The sequence below is a fragment of the Triturus cristatus genome, chromosome 5_1 (assembly GCF_964204655.1).
Source record: "Triturus cristatus chromosome 5_1, aTriCri1.1, whole genome shotgun sequence".
Lineage (NCBI taxonomy): Eukaryota > Metazoa > Chordata > Amphibia > Caudata > Salamandridae > Triturus > Triturus cristatus.
The window spans coordinates 349,054,333-349,067,424 of NC_140587.1; the positions used below are offsets into that span (position 1 = coordinate 349,054,333).

A 13,092-nucleotide genomic window follows, 5' to 3' on the forward strand; every position below is an offset into this window, starting at 1 on the left:
ATCGTGGAATTTCAGCATTTATAAATTTCCTTTGAAAGGATACAATTCTGCCAATGAATCTGGATTAGGACTGTGTACTCAGACCTTCTTTAACTTTGAGTATTGGAGGAGAATTCTGGAAATTGCTTTTTCTGGAGATTGCTTTAATCTAATTTTGAGTCTCCAATCAATGTTTAACTAGGTTGTAGGTATTGTTTTGTGTGGCTGTTATCTAAGTTGCCAGTAAGACAAAATTCCAACTGTTTCTGCAGTATATCCATGCATGCCAAGCCAGGTGCTCACTAAGACTTCCTTTAGATCTTCATGACTGTTAGAACTATGGGTGAGAGGACACATTTGATGGCTGAGCAGGCCACTGGTGAGAAGAGTTTAGGGGTTCTGTCTTTCTATGACTCAACAAACGGTACCTTGGTCTGGCAAACACAAGGCTCGTTGATAGCTCTTAGCTAACACCGCTACTCTAAATTATTGCATCACTAAGAAATATGTATCATGCACAAATGGTGCGAAACATTAATTATTGGCAGTGTAAATCAATGTTATGTAAATGCTAAAAAAATATTAGGAACAACTTAACTGAATGACATCTAAATCTCTTCTGTTTACCATTTCCAATGCTATTATTGACTATATTTCGTTATATAATTCAGTAGTAGTTAAGGCAAATGCAGTAATGTACACTGCAATATTTTGTCTCATTTCCAGCTGAATGTGGAGCATCTACAACAAACAATGAAGGGATATTGCTCTCCCCAAATTATCCATTGAACTATGAAAATAATCATGAATGCATTTACAGCATCCAGGTGCAAGCAGGAAAAGGAATCAACATTTCAGCCAGAACATTTCATTTAGCACAAGGGGATGTTCTAAAGGTGAGTTCTTCATGTTGCACAACATATATCCTAGGTGGGATAAAAGTGTCCTTTGGAGTGTGTTTTGAAGTATGTTACATAAGGATGTTGAGCATGAGATCTCGAGTAGTTGGGGTACATAATACTCTTATTTTGTCTGCCTATTAGCTTGGAATTTAAATTGAAGCAATAGGGCACAATTTTACCAAAGGGTTTCAGAGTAAATTACTCAAAATTGGCCTTACATAATGACTGGACGCTGTAGCATGAATTTCTTTTTATAAACCGAGGCTAATTAATGTGTTTTCATGTACTGTATATTCTTATATTAGGACAGTGATTCAAGTGTGCCAAATACTGAAATGTACTGTGGTTTTGTGTTGAGTAAGCCATCATATTTAAATTCATTGGCTGAAAACTCATGGATTCATTTTGATTAGGAGTGTAAGAAACTTGTGCAATTTGTTTTAGCATAATTATACAAATTGATGGAAAAATTACCGGTGATTACCCGAAATACAAAATTGGCCTTTGCCTTTCTATTTTAGCAGGAAATGTGTACTCACATTTACTTTTTTTAAGTTTAAAAGAACTTTATTAGGCAAAGGAAAATGAGTATGTAATACAGAATGTCGGGTAGGAGGGGGGGAAGGGAAGGGGGTGGAAGGGTAAGGAGGGGAAGTACAGAATACAATATGTCAAAGAAAGTTTACAACAAAGTAGAATTGGTAAGAGAGAGTTTACAATAAAATAGTAAAATAGCAATCATGGGTGTATTAAAAGAAGTAAAAAAATTGCATCAATCCTATCTAATTAATTAGGTACAGAAAAGGAACAGGAAATAAAAACAAAATGGTATAATGAAAAAATTGTGGAATTTTAGAAGGGTATCATGGGGGTTTAGGAACCTCTTGTTGATCAGGCGATGGTCGAGAGGAACGAGAAACACAGTTATCTAAATATAACGTAATAGGATGTCATAAGTCTGCACGTTTGGTTGCTGAGTGAACAGAAGAAATAAAAGCATTATCAAGTCTATGATTATGGCAAACATTATACCACCATGCTTTGAAAGAAATTTTGGATGTATCTTTCCAATTAACAGTGATCTGCTGGAAGGCAATGGCAAGTAGTAAATCAGCAATACGAACATACATGTCTACGTTGTCCAAACTAGGGGATAAACTACCTAAGAACAATTGAGTAAGAGAGAAGGGAATGCAAGTGTGAAAGATAACATTAACTTGAGCCCACACCTGTAGCCAAAAATCATGAACATGCTTGCAATGAAATAGCATATGAGGCAGTGTAGCACTGGGTGAACCACAAGACCAGCAATTGTCTGAGGTATTGGGAAATCGATTGTGTAATGTAGAAGGCGTGTGAAGTAGTCTGTTGTAAATAAAAAACAGGGATTGTGTCAGGGAGGCAGCTCTAGAGGTTTTACGGATTTTTGTCCATATTTTGTCCCATAGAGATATCGGCCAGTTTATTCCGAGGTCAATTTCCCACTGGGATTCAACCTTGGACTTAGATCTGAGTAGCTCATGTGCATGAAGATGTTTGTAGATGAGGGATGCTTTGGGAGTAGCACGCAAGATAGAGTGAAGTTGAGAGATAGGGTCAAGCGGAACAAGAGTGAGCGGGGAAACCGGGAGTCGCTCATAAACCTCCAGTACCGCAGCCCTGAGTACAAGATACTTAGAAAGAAAGGAAAAAGGCAAATCAAAGGAGGAACGAAGATCAGGAAAAGAGAGAAAGGTGGAACCAGAGAAAAGCTGCGAGATCCAGATCAATCCTCGGCATCTCCAAGATTTCCAATAAAAGGGCTTACGACCAATTAAAAGATATTTATTATGCCAAATGGTGGAAGAAAGGAAATCAGCGACCGTTTTAGGGGGGCCGGGGGTGGCAGACAATAAAAGCTTAAGGGTGTATTTATGGATAGAAGAAGGGAGCATTGAAGGTTTGCGGGAAAAAGCAAGATATTCTGCAAAGGAAAACGGAGAAAGAAGAGCGCGCTCAACCTTAACCCATAGGGGACAAGGAGATGTGGGATCTTGTAACCAGAGGGAAGCTTGACGTAACAAAAAGGCCTTCTGATAAGCAGGGAAATCAGGGAAATTGACACCACCTTCAGAGGCGGGACGAATAAGCCTAGCAAGAGACATTCTGGGTTTTTTAGAGTTCCATAAAAATGAAGATAACGTTGAGTTGACCTTTTTAAAGAATTTCATTGGGATGGGGACAGGAATATTAGAAAGCGTATAAAGAATAATGGGAGAAATCATCATTTTAATAGTGTCAAGACGGCCCCACCAGGATAGGTATAAGGGATGCCACCTTGCAGTGAGATCGGCGATTTTTTGTGCGCACTTGGACATACACAAAGAAACCGTGTCCGAAACAGAGGGGGTGATATATAAACCCAGGTATTTGATGTGGGAAGGACACCAAGTAAACTGAGATTCACTAAAATCTTGTTTGAAAGTAAATTTGGTCAGAGGAAGGATCTCACATTTGTCATGATTAAGTTTGTATCCAGAAATAGAGGAGTAGTTTCGGACTTCATTTAGAAAGGCAGGAACGGATTCTGCAGGATTGGAGAGAAAGAGTAAAATATCATCCGCATAGGCAGCAAGTTTAATGTGTGAATCTGCAATCTGAAAACCACAAATATCAGGATTTTGACGTAATTTGGACAAAAACGGCTCTAGCGCAAGGTTAAAAAGAAAAGGGGACAAAGGGCAGCCCTGGCGAACGCCTCGACCTAAATCAAAATAAGAGGAGATTTGACCATTCGCAAAAACAGCAGCCCTGGGATGAGAGTATAACAGGGAAACTAAGGAAATAAATCTAGGGCCAAAGCCAAACCAGGTAAGGGTATAAAAGAGATAACGCCACTCGACCCTATCAAACGCCTTATCGGCGTCAAGGGCAATCGCTGCAAGTGAGTGCTGACAACGGGAGGACTTTGACAGGATGTTAAATAAAAGTCTGGTGTTGTCCGTAATATGTCGGCCTTTGACAAACCCAGATTGTTCATCGCCAAGAAGATCGGGGAGAAGGTGATCCAATCGGATCGCTAACGCTTTAGCGAAGAGTTTATAGTCAATATTGACTAAGGATATGGGCCTGTAATTTTTGCAGTATTTTACATCTTTCCCAGGCTTAGGTATTAGACAAATGTGGGCATCTGAGAATGTCCCCGAGGAGGCGCCATGATCAATAAAAGTATGAAGAAGGGAATGAAGCCGTGGAATCAATAACTTAGAAAAGTGAAGGTAAAATTCAACGGTAAAACCGTCAGGGCCGGGAGCCTTATTGGGTTTGAGATGGTGCAGTGCAGTGAATAATTCCTTCTGTGTGACATCAGACTCTAAAGAGGAAAGATCAATGGGGAAGTTGGGTGGCGTGTGGATGGTTGAGAAAAAATCAGCAAGGGAGTTGGGAGAGGGTTGAGTTTCAGATGTGTATAAGGTCTTATAGAAGTGTGAGAATTCAGCAAGAATATCAACATCCGTGTATTTCAAGTTGTCAGCGGAGTCATATACAGATTCAATGTTTAACTTGTTATGTTTGATCTTCAAATAATTAGCTAGAAGCTTCCCTGCTTTATTCCTTCCCCCATAGAATTTAGCAGTAGACTTCAACAAATACAGGGAAGCATCCTCCGTGGACTTCTCATTGAATTTCATTTTTGCAGCAACAAGAGCTTTCAAGCTGTCAGCTGAGTGTGATGTAAAGTAGGCGTGTTCCAATATCTTGATGTCAGAAAGGAGCTGTTTAGTGACCCTACGCGCAGTCTTGCGTTTGTCCGCAACGTAGCGAATAATAAAGTCACGCGCCGCTGCTTTAAAAGCATCCCAGATAATGTGGTCAGGGAGGGCATCGTCTGTGTTGATCAAAAAATATTCATCAAAGAAAGAGGTAAAAGTGGTTGTAAATTTGGGATCGGCGAGGAGGGAATTGTTAAACCGCCATCTTCTAGGGGCATCAGTTTTAGGAAGTATGTCAAGACTTGTAAGCACAGGGGCATGATCGGAGAGTAGTATTGGACCTATCTCCGAGTGTAAAAGTGATTGAGCGAGGTTGTGTGAGACAAAGATGTAGTCAAGTCGTGACTGGGAATGGTGACAAGGAGAATAAAAAGTGTACTCCCGTAGCTTTGGATTACAAAGGCGCCAGGAGTCTACTAGCTTGTGTTGCGAAATAGCATGAGTAAACAACTTGTGTGGTCTATTGGGAGTGTGGGGGGTCAAGGACACCCTGTCGACAAAGGGATCAAGAGGTTGATTACAGTCCCCCGCCAGAATAAAATTGTGATCAACAAATTTTGTTAAAAGTGGGGAAAAATCAGCCCAAAAAGAAGGTTCACCTGTGGTGGGGCCATAAACATTGAGCAAAGAAATTGGACCACCTCTAAGTGACAACTTGGCGTAAACCCATCGGCCGGAAGTATCCGAGTCATGGGTGAGGATCTGAAAGGGGAGAGACTTGCGACATAGGATTGCCACACCATTTCGTTTGCCATCACCTTGTGAATAGAATAATTCACCCACCCATCCACGTTTAAGCTTAACAGACTCTACATCAGTTAAATGCGTTTCTTGAAGGAATGCAATATCAACATTCAATTTAGCTAGATGTGTTAAAATCCGTTGACGCTTAATAGGAGAATTGATACCCTTCACATTCCAAGACAATATATTCAATGACATAATAGTAGCTTATTTCCCAAAAAGCTGAAAACGCAAAGCAATGAAAGAAAAACCCATGAAAAGGAGAGGAGATACAAAGAAAGAAGAAAAATCATTAAGGACATGCTGAAGTAAAGGAACCAAAATAGGTAAGCAACAGTGCAAGCAAAGGTAAGGAAGAGAGAATAAGTGGCAACAGTATCAAAATTAGCCCATACAGCCAAGAATGGGAGGGAGGTTGAGAGAAAAACGTAACTAAAAGAACAAGAGATGTAACTCTTACAAACGCTAAAGACGTCAATCCAAGATAAGAAAATAAGATTTAGACATATGGGCAAAAATAGGAACAAGGAAAGAGGAAGGAGGGAGGAAGGAACAAAGAAACAGGGACAAAGAAAGGATAGAGCATATAGGTGAGAAACAAGCTCGTGAGGAAAGGGGAAGAGAGATAGAAAATAAAAGTGGAAGAAGGTGGAAATAGATGAAAGAAGGGAGATGAATAGAAGATACATAGAAGTCAAGAAGATAGAAAAAAAAAGACAAGATGGTGCTAAGATCCAAGAAAACAGAAAATGAACTCCAGAAAAATCGGTAAGCAAGTGTGAATAAGGGAGAGGAAAGAAAAATCGAAGAATGTAATGAAAACGAATGAAACTAGACCGAGATAGCCCATAAACAATGAAAATAAAAAAGGAAAGAGTGAAAAGTAAGGAAAAAGATCGCATGGAGAGTGCTGATACCAATGCTTTTGAAAGTATGAGAGAGGAGATCAAAGTAAAAAAGACTAAGATAGGAACAAACGTGATATAATAATACTGAGGAATACTCACAAGGGATGGTTGAATAAATGCATATTCAGGTACAGGAACAGACAAGGGTACACGTGGATGCGGGGAGAGGGAGGTAGGGCCAACTGGAGAAGGCAGGACACTCGGGGTCAAGGGAACGTCCAACCAAAGACACGGGACGGAACGCATAACATAGATCTGTGGAAGAAAAAAGGGGGACAGGAATAAATGGCAACGGATAATAAGGGCGAGAGATAAGGAACAAATAGGAGATACTACTATGAAGAACAAGCCCTCAACAAGAGAATAAACAAAGTGAATCAACAGGATTAAGGAAACTAAAACGAGCAAAAAGAAACTGGAGCATCAATATAAGAATTCAGGGAAAAGTCATGGTGGAAAGGAAGATGAAGGACCAGAAAGTTCCATATCCGCCTGTCCGCAGGAGTTTAGGTAACTTCGGAGTCGCTCAGGCTGTTCGTAGGTCGTAGTCTTATTATTGTGGGTGACTTTAAATAAGCAAGGATGAAAAAGACCATATCTGGCACCAATGGAACGAAGGTCAGGTCGCATATCCAAGAAGGCCTTACGGCGAGCTGCAGTTGCTCTGGCGTAGTCCTGCGCGAAAAACAAATAGGAGCCGGACCAGGTGATGCGAGGGGAGGCTCTGGCCGCGGATAGAACTTTCAGTAGGTCAGTGTATTCCAAAAAATACATTATAACACCTCTGGGCTTCACTGACGGAGAAAGAGAGGAGGGAGCTCGTCCCAACCTGTGTGCTCGCTGGATGTTGAGAGGGTTATCGCCAGGTAAATGCAGAATCTTTGGAAGAAAAGATTTTTAAAAAGTGATGGGGTCGTTTCCCTCACAGCCCTCTGCAAGGCCATAAAGGCGAAGGTTGTTGCGGCTGTTGCGGTTTTCTAATTCTTCCACCTGCTTCTGAAGGGTAGAAATTTGCGTATGCAGAACTGTGACCTTGGTGGCTGAGTCCTGAAGAGAAGAGACGTTACGCTCTACTGTTGACACTCGCTCATCCATTCGGGTCCAATTGTCCGTGAGAACCTGCAACTTAGCGTTGGTCTCCTCCATGAAGGGGCGCAGGGCCCGTATCTCCTCAAGAATTAGTTCCATCGAGATGGCCGCAGAGGACTTGGGAGGCGAAGGTGGGTCTTTTTTTAACCGCTTAGGTGTTGTCTTAGCTGAGGACTGTGTAGAGGGATCTATATTCAGCGACATCTCGTTGCTGGGTGGAAGCTGAGAGGCTTCCAGATTAGCCAACTCCGTAAAAAGCTTAGAGTTTTTTATGTAATTGCGTTTCTGGGTTTTGCCGGAGCTTTCGGCCATAAATGTAATTTCAAAATATAGGTGACGACCACCAACAAGGTATGAAGAAGAGCAATAGGGAGATTCGTTATGACGAAGTGCCAGTCCAGACAAGCAGTTCTGTCAAAAAAGCCAGGAGACGTAGGCATAGAACACAAAATGGCCGCCAGATATGAGGAAAGTAAATTAAGTCCAAAAAACCATTATATTAAGAAATTAATTGAAATAATCACCCATCACTGCTGATTCACTGCAAGTGGTTTGCTGAGGATACTTAAGGCATGCTTCACCAAGTGCACCACGAACGAGCTGCTGAAGGAGTCACTCGCGGGAAAAAACAAAATGGCGGTCGCGGCCCTTGCCGAGCCGCGAACAAGAGGAAAAAGCTGATAAAATGCAATGCAAGTGCATTTTAACAATGAAGAGGGCCTCAAATCAGTCCAGAGCCCTTCCGACGCATCAGGTTCTCCTTCGCGGCTTGCAGCATGCGTGCGAACCGCCCGTAATCTCCGGTGTGAACGGAGCCCTCACGCCAACGCCGCCATCTCCTCGGGCGCCTAGCCACGCCCCTCCCACTCACATTTACTTTGGACTCAAAGTTGCATTTTTTGATTCAAAAAAAGTGCAAAAAACAAAGCACCCTGAATGACTGCCGCTCGACCTCTGTCACTTGAATAGTGTTCTGTGTTTTCAGAAAATTTGTACTGCAAACTGTGCATTCACACTACATTTCTACTGTGAATGCGTATTATACCATATTTACGAGAATTTCCATTAACAAAAGTTGCACGAAATTAGTGAGATAAGACAATTTAAACTTGGTAAATCAAATTGTGCCCATGAGGTAATAGGTAATACTGGCAACGCAGTTGCATGTGCTCTGGATATTATACGTCTTTTTGTACATGATTTAGATATTGTTGCTTTGGTATGAATGTTTTTCACACCTGTTTCGCCCATTTCATTACCCCATGCACATTGTGTTTGCATGTGAAGCTAGGGAATGTTAAATGATATTGCTTATCTTTCCATACCATATTTACTACAATTTGTTAGTGAACATATTCCTTATTTTTTTTAATTCCTTTAAGAACAAAGGTTTATTTCACTTGTCATGTCAGACTTCAGTTCAATCACATTCAATAATCCATTCTGATTGAATAATCGGCAGTGATTCAACATCCGGTATATGGTTGTTACTTGTTATAGGTTTTAAATGTATATATGTATGTGGTATTTCTATAGTGCAAACTCAGACAAAAGGCAGAAGAGTGCTGTACATAGTCAAAGTCAAAGTCCAGTATAACGTCAGTGAGTGATAGGAGAGCTAGTTGGTTTACGGACTGTTACTGCATTGCAATGTAGTGTTCTTTAAAGAGGTGTGCCTGCAACTCCTTCTTAAATTGGAGCAGCTTTGGGGTGACCCTGATGGATGCAAGAATGTTGTTACTGTTCCTGGGCGCATAGCTGGAAATAACTTCTGTAGTCTGTCGGTGTCATAGCTGCGGAAATGCTGAGAATCACCAGGTATTGTGTGCTTGTCTGCAAGATATGCAGGGGTGCTGGTTGTGATGGCTTTGTAAACGATGCAGCTGATTTTGAAGATTGTACAGGCAGAAAATGGAGTCTATGAATTACCATCAGAATGGAGATGATATGATCATATTTACTCAGGGACTGGATCAGACATGCTACTGTATGTAGGATGCCCTTAACTGGGGCTAGTATGGGAAGCCGTTGAACATGGCACTACCACATCTAGCATAAAGACTGGGATGTGATTATGAAATAAAATGTCTGCTAATAATGATTAGCAATATAGAATTAGTTGATACAAAATAGTCAAGTCAGAAAGATATTGAATAGCCTCATCATTCTTTGGTTTCTCCCAAGAAAGGTCCCAGAGCCCGACAATTCCACACATGGTGCACATTTTTGTATTTTATATTTACTATTTGTGACTGCAGTGCCATCTGAGCATACAGGTTATTCTTCTCTTGGCCTTTTGGAAATTAGAGGACGTTATCTAGATAGAATACTGTAAAAGTATTCAGGTGCTCCTAAAAGCAGCTTTAGCAGAAATCCCAAAAGCTGCTGGCACATGGATCAAATGGTATTACTGTTTTAAAAATGAAATGTGACAAAGTTCCTATGTTCAGTGGCTATTAATCTCTTTCATTTAGATACAGTCAATTACTGTAATCGATTTGTAAATTCAATTTGGAAAGTACTGCGACATCCAATTGAACCCAGCAATTTGCAATTGCAGTAATTTATTAATATTATACTATATAAGCCTCTACAATGTATTCCACACACTGTCTGCAAATTCGTTTTTTTCTCTCTGAAGTATAAAAAATTGTCAGCTACCATTTAGTCTCCTCACAAAATAGGAGTACAGTCCATGGGATAGTCATCTCTTCTAAGTAAAGAGATTGCTGGAACCCTGAATCCCTTTGTTTTGTGTGCATGGTGTGATCTACTGGCAAAGGCAGAATTTCCTTCAGAAGTTTATGTAGCTCTCAAAATGTGGTAAAATGTATTGAGACCATGTAGGGACAATGCTGCTTCATTTTGGATATGTTGTGATCTAGCTGTTTATTTATCAGTCAGGCGCAAATAAATGGCATTACTAAACTCCAGTTGTGATTGCAAGATGGTATTCCGCATCATTGCTCTTTAGTGAAAATTCATTAAAAGCTAGATAGGGCAGGATCCATTCACCACATGTCAAGGCTTTGTCTCCCTGTTAGTAGAGTTCCATCTGAAAAGAATCTATCTTTTTTGAGGATTGAGCTGTTCAGCAATTTGTGCCCATCCACCAGTGCACTGACTCCAATAATGACGAACGTGGGTGTGTCCCATGTCCTTGCCTTCCAATAAATTTAAAATAACTTGCATAACTTAAATTCCACTTAAAGGAGGGATACAATGAAAGCATACCATGGGCCCACCGGTTTGAGCAAGGGTATCCTCATTGAGGGTCAATACTTGCTTTCGCTAGTTCCATGAAGTCTGCTATTTATATATTGTTCGTAATTACTCATCAGACCAGTAATCATAAGCCTTCTTCCCAACCCCACAGCCACTCCGTTATTCCACTCTTTTTCTCTCTTTACCTTCCGCTCCAAAGCTTTGGCATTTTCCTTCGGTCTCCATTCATTTCACCTGGGCACTTAAGTGCTAGTTGCTTACTTCTCAGCAGTGATTCTCTTCTTATGTATTGTGGCCTCTGCACTGTCCTCATACATTTCTCATTTATTGTAAGAATATATAAGCTGCGTTCAAAACTTTGATGTAAAGCACTATATACATAACTACTGCCTCTAACGCCTTTTCTAATAAAATGTGTTATTATGACCTGCAAGAAGCTTCCATTTTAGTGACTACTATTTTCATATCCTTCTGTCCAGGGTTTTAAAACATTATTATTCTTTCAGACGAAACTGAAATTACTCAATAGGCCCTTGATGAGTACAAAATGATCTTGGCCCTGAGTCATTGAAGGAGTCTCTCTGTCTTTACCATGAGCCTCTCTCAACAAGTCATTATAAACGATTAGTTTTATGTGTGTTATCCTGTATCCATGGCGTAAGTTGCAGACCTTATGGCTAAGAGAAAACCACTCCTTCCAAAGATTGCTCAGCAGGACTATTTGAAGGTCTGTCTGAAGTTTTATAGTAAAGATGAAAAATGCGCAGAACCTTTATGGTTCTGTGCTGAGACCAATTACCTGGTCTTTATCCTGTAATGATCATGCTGATTAGTGAACCTGATGATCTGTGAATGGCAGAGTCGGTGCCATGTTGTTCTCTCTGAGAGATGTCAGCTATCTGCTATGGTCATCAAATGTAAATATGTTGCACAATTCCCACCTAACTTACCATTTGTCAAATTATTTCCTGGTGTGTAAAAGCAATTTATGGCCCTGGTTGTATTGTGGGATAATCAACTAATAAATTGTATTGAGAAATAAAGTACCCATGCAGAGCTGCGAGACGTACAGTTACAAACTGTACATATCGCAGCTGTGCATGCTTCACCTATCAATATACACATAATGTAGGGCTTGTCTGCCCCTTACTGCTGCCGTCCAGTGCAGACTGCGATCAGCTGTAGGAGCAACAGCTGACAGGAGCACAAATGGGAAATAAATATATGCCTAACTTTGTCTCGGGCTCCTTATAAATAGAGTGTTCCACTGCTGATTAGGAGCTGTGAAGCACACTCACCATCTGATGGTGGTGCTGTGAACTGCCCCTTCCTTAACCTATTTGTAGTGTCAGTGATGGGGCCTGTTTGTAACTCTTATGCACTACAATCCTTTCCTTCAATCGCTTGGGGAGTTTTGAACTGTGCACACTCACTGGCAATTTTAAATGAGTGTCTGTCCTCAAGATTAAAATCCTAGTGGGGGAGGTTAAATATGTGTCTTTTCCGGTAGCGTGAGTTAACACATGTTAAGAAAATAACTTGTCACATTGATTGAGGTCAGGATTGATGTGTTTCACTGCCACTTAGAACAGCTTTGTTAGGATCGCATAGAGAGGTCACACGTATGAATATTGTGTCTGAAGGGTTGCAGTACCTCTATTTACTTGCCATCTGCTGTAATAAACTTGGAAATACTAATCTCTTGAGTTTCATGTTACTGATTCATAGAGTAGTAAAGTTGAATTGATCACAGACACATACCCTGGGTGGAGAAAACCACTCAAGTGCGACCATTCCATATCTCATATTCCAGGACTGCCTACAAGACATGCATGTAAATGTGCTTGTCACTCACATAATTCAAGAGAGAAGGATCCACCACTGGCGTGTAAAGAGTGTTAAATACTTTCATAGTAAAAGATTGTGGGTTACCTTAACAAGTTACTTCCTCTTATATGTTGTATATAAGCTGTAAGGAAGGAAAGGAACTTAACCCACATTATAACCAGGGCCATTAATCATTTTAATACATTTGTATTGTTTTAGCTGCAAATCATTTCTATTCCCCAGTTTCCATTGAATCCAATCATTTTTTGACCATTGTAGAGCTATACTGCTTGAATGATTTTTGGCTCTAGTTCAATGTCTATAATGAGGACTTCCAAATTCTACTTGAGAAGGACATTAATCTGTGTTCTTCAATTGATACTTTAAAGTCTCATTGACAGTACTTCACATTTTGATATGAAATAACAGTTTAAATTTGAGTGCCCAAACATAGAGATTTCAGCTTTGTTTAGGAAGGATAGCACAAGGAAGGATATATCCTGACCTTTGCCATATGGTGGTATGGAAAATCTGGGTGTCAAAAATGATTCTCAACTAGCTCAGATGCCCCATATTTCTGCAGTGACATCACTAGTTTTACTATCTACATTTAATGAGAAGACTCTTCTTGTTCTCTTCTTTTTGGCATGGAGTGAACTTTATTAG

At 40.4% G+C, this 13,092-nt stretch overlaps 1 protein-coding gene across 1 annotated transcript in view; it reads left to right on the forward strand.

Annotated features, from left to right (window-relative positions):
* The window catches only part of CSMD3 (CUB and Sushi multiple domains 3), a 2,836,509-nt gene that overhangs the window by 1,795,360 nt on the left and 1,028,057 nt on the right, over positions 1-13,092 (forward strand). The window contains exon 22 of the mRNA XM_085605076.1: positions 706-875. Coding sequence (XP_085461202.1) covers positions 706-875 — 170 coding nt within the window. The remainder of the gene's footprint in view (positions 1-705; positions 876-13,092) is intronic.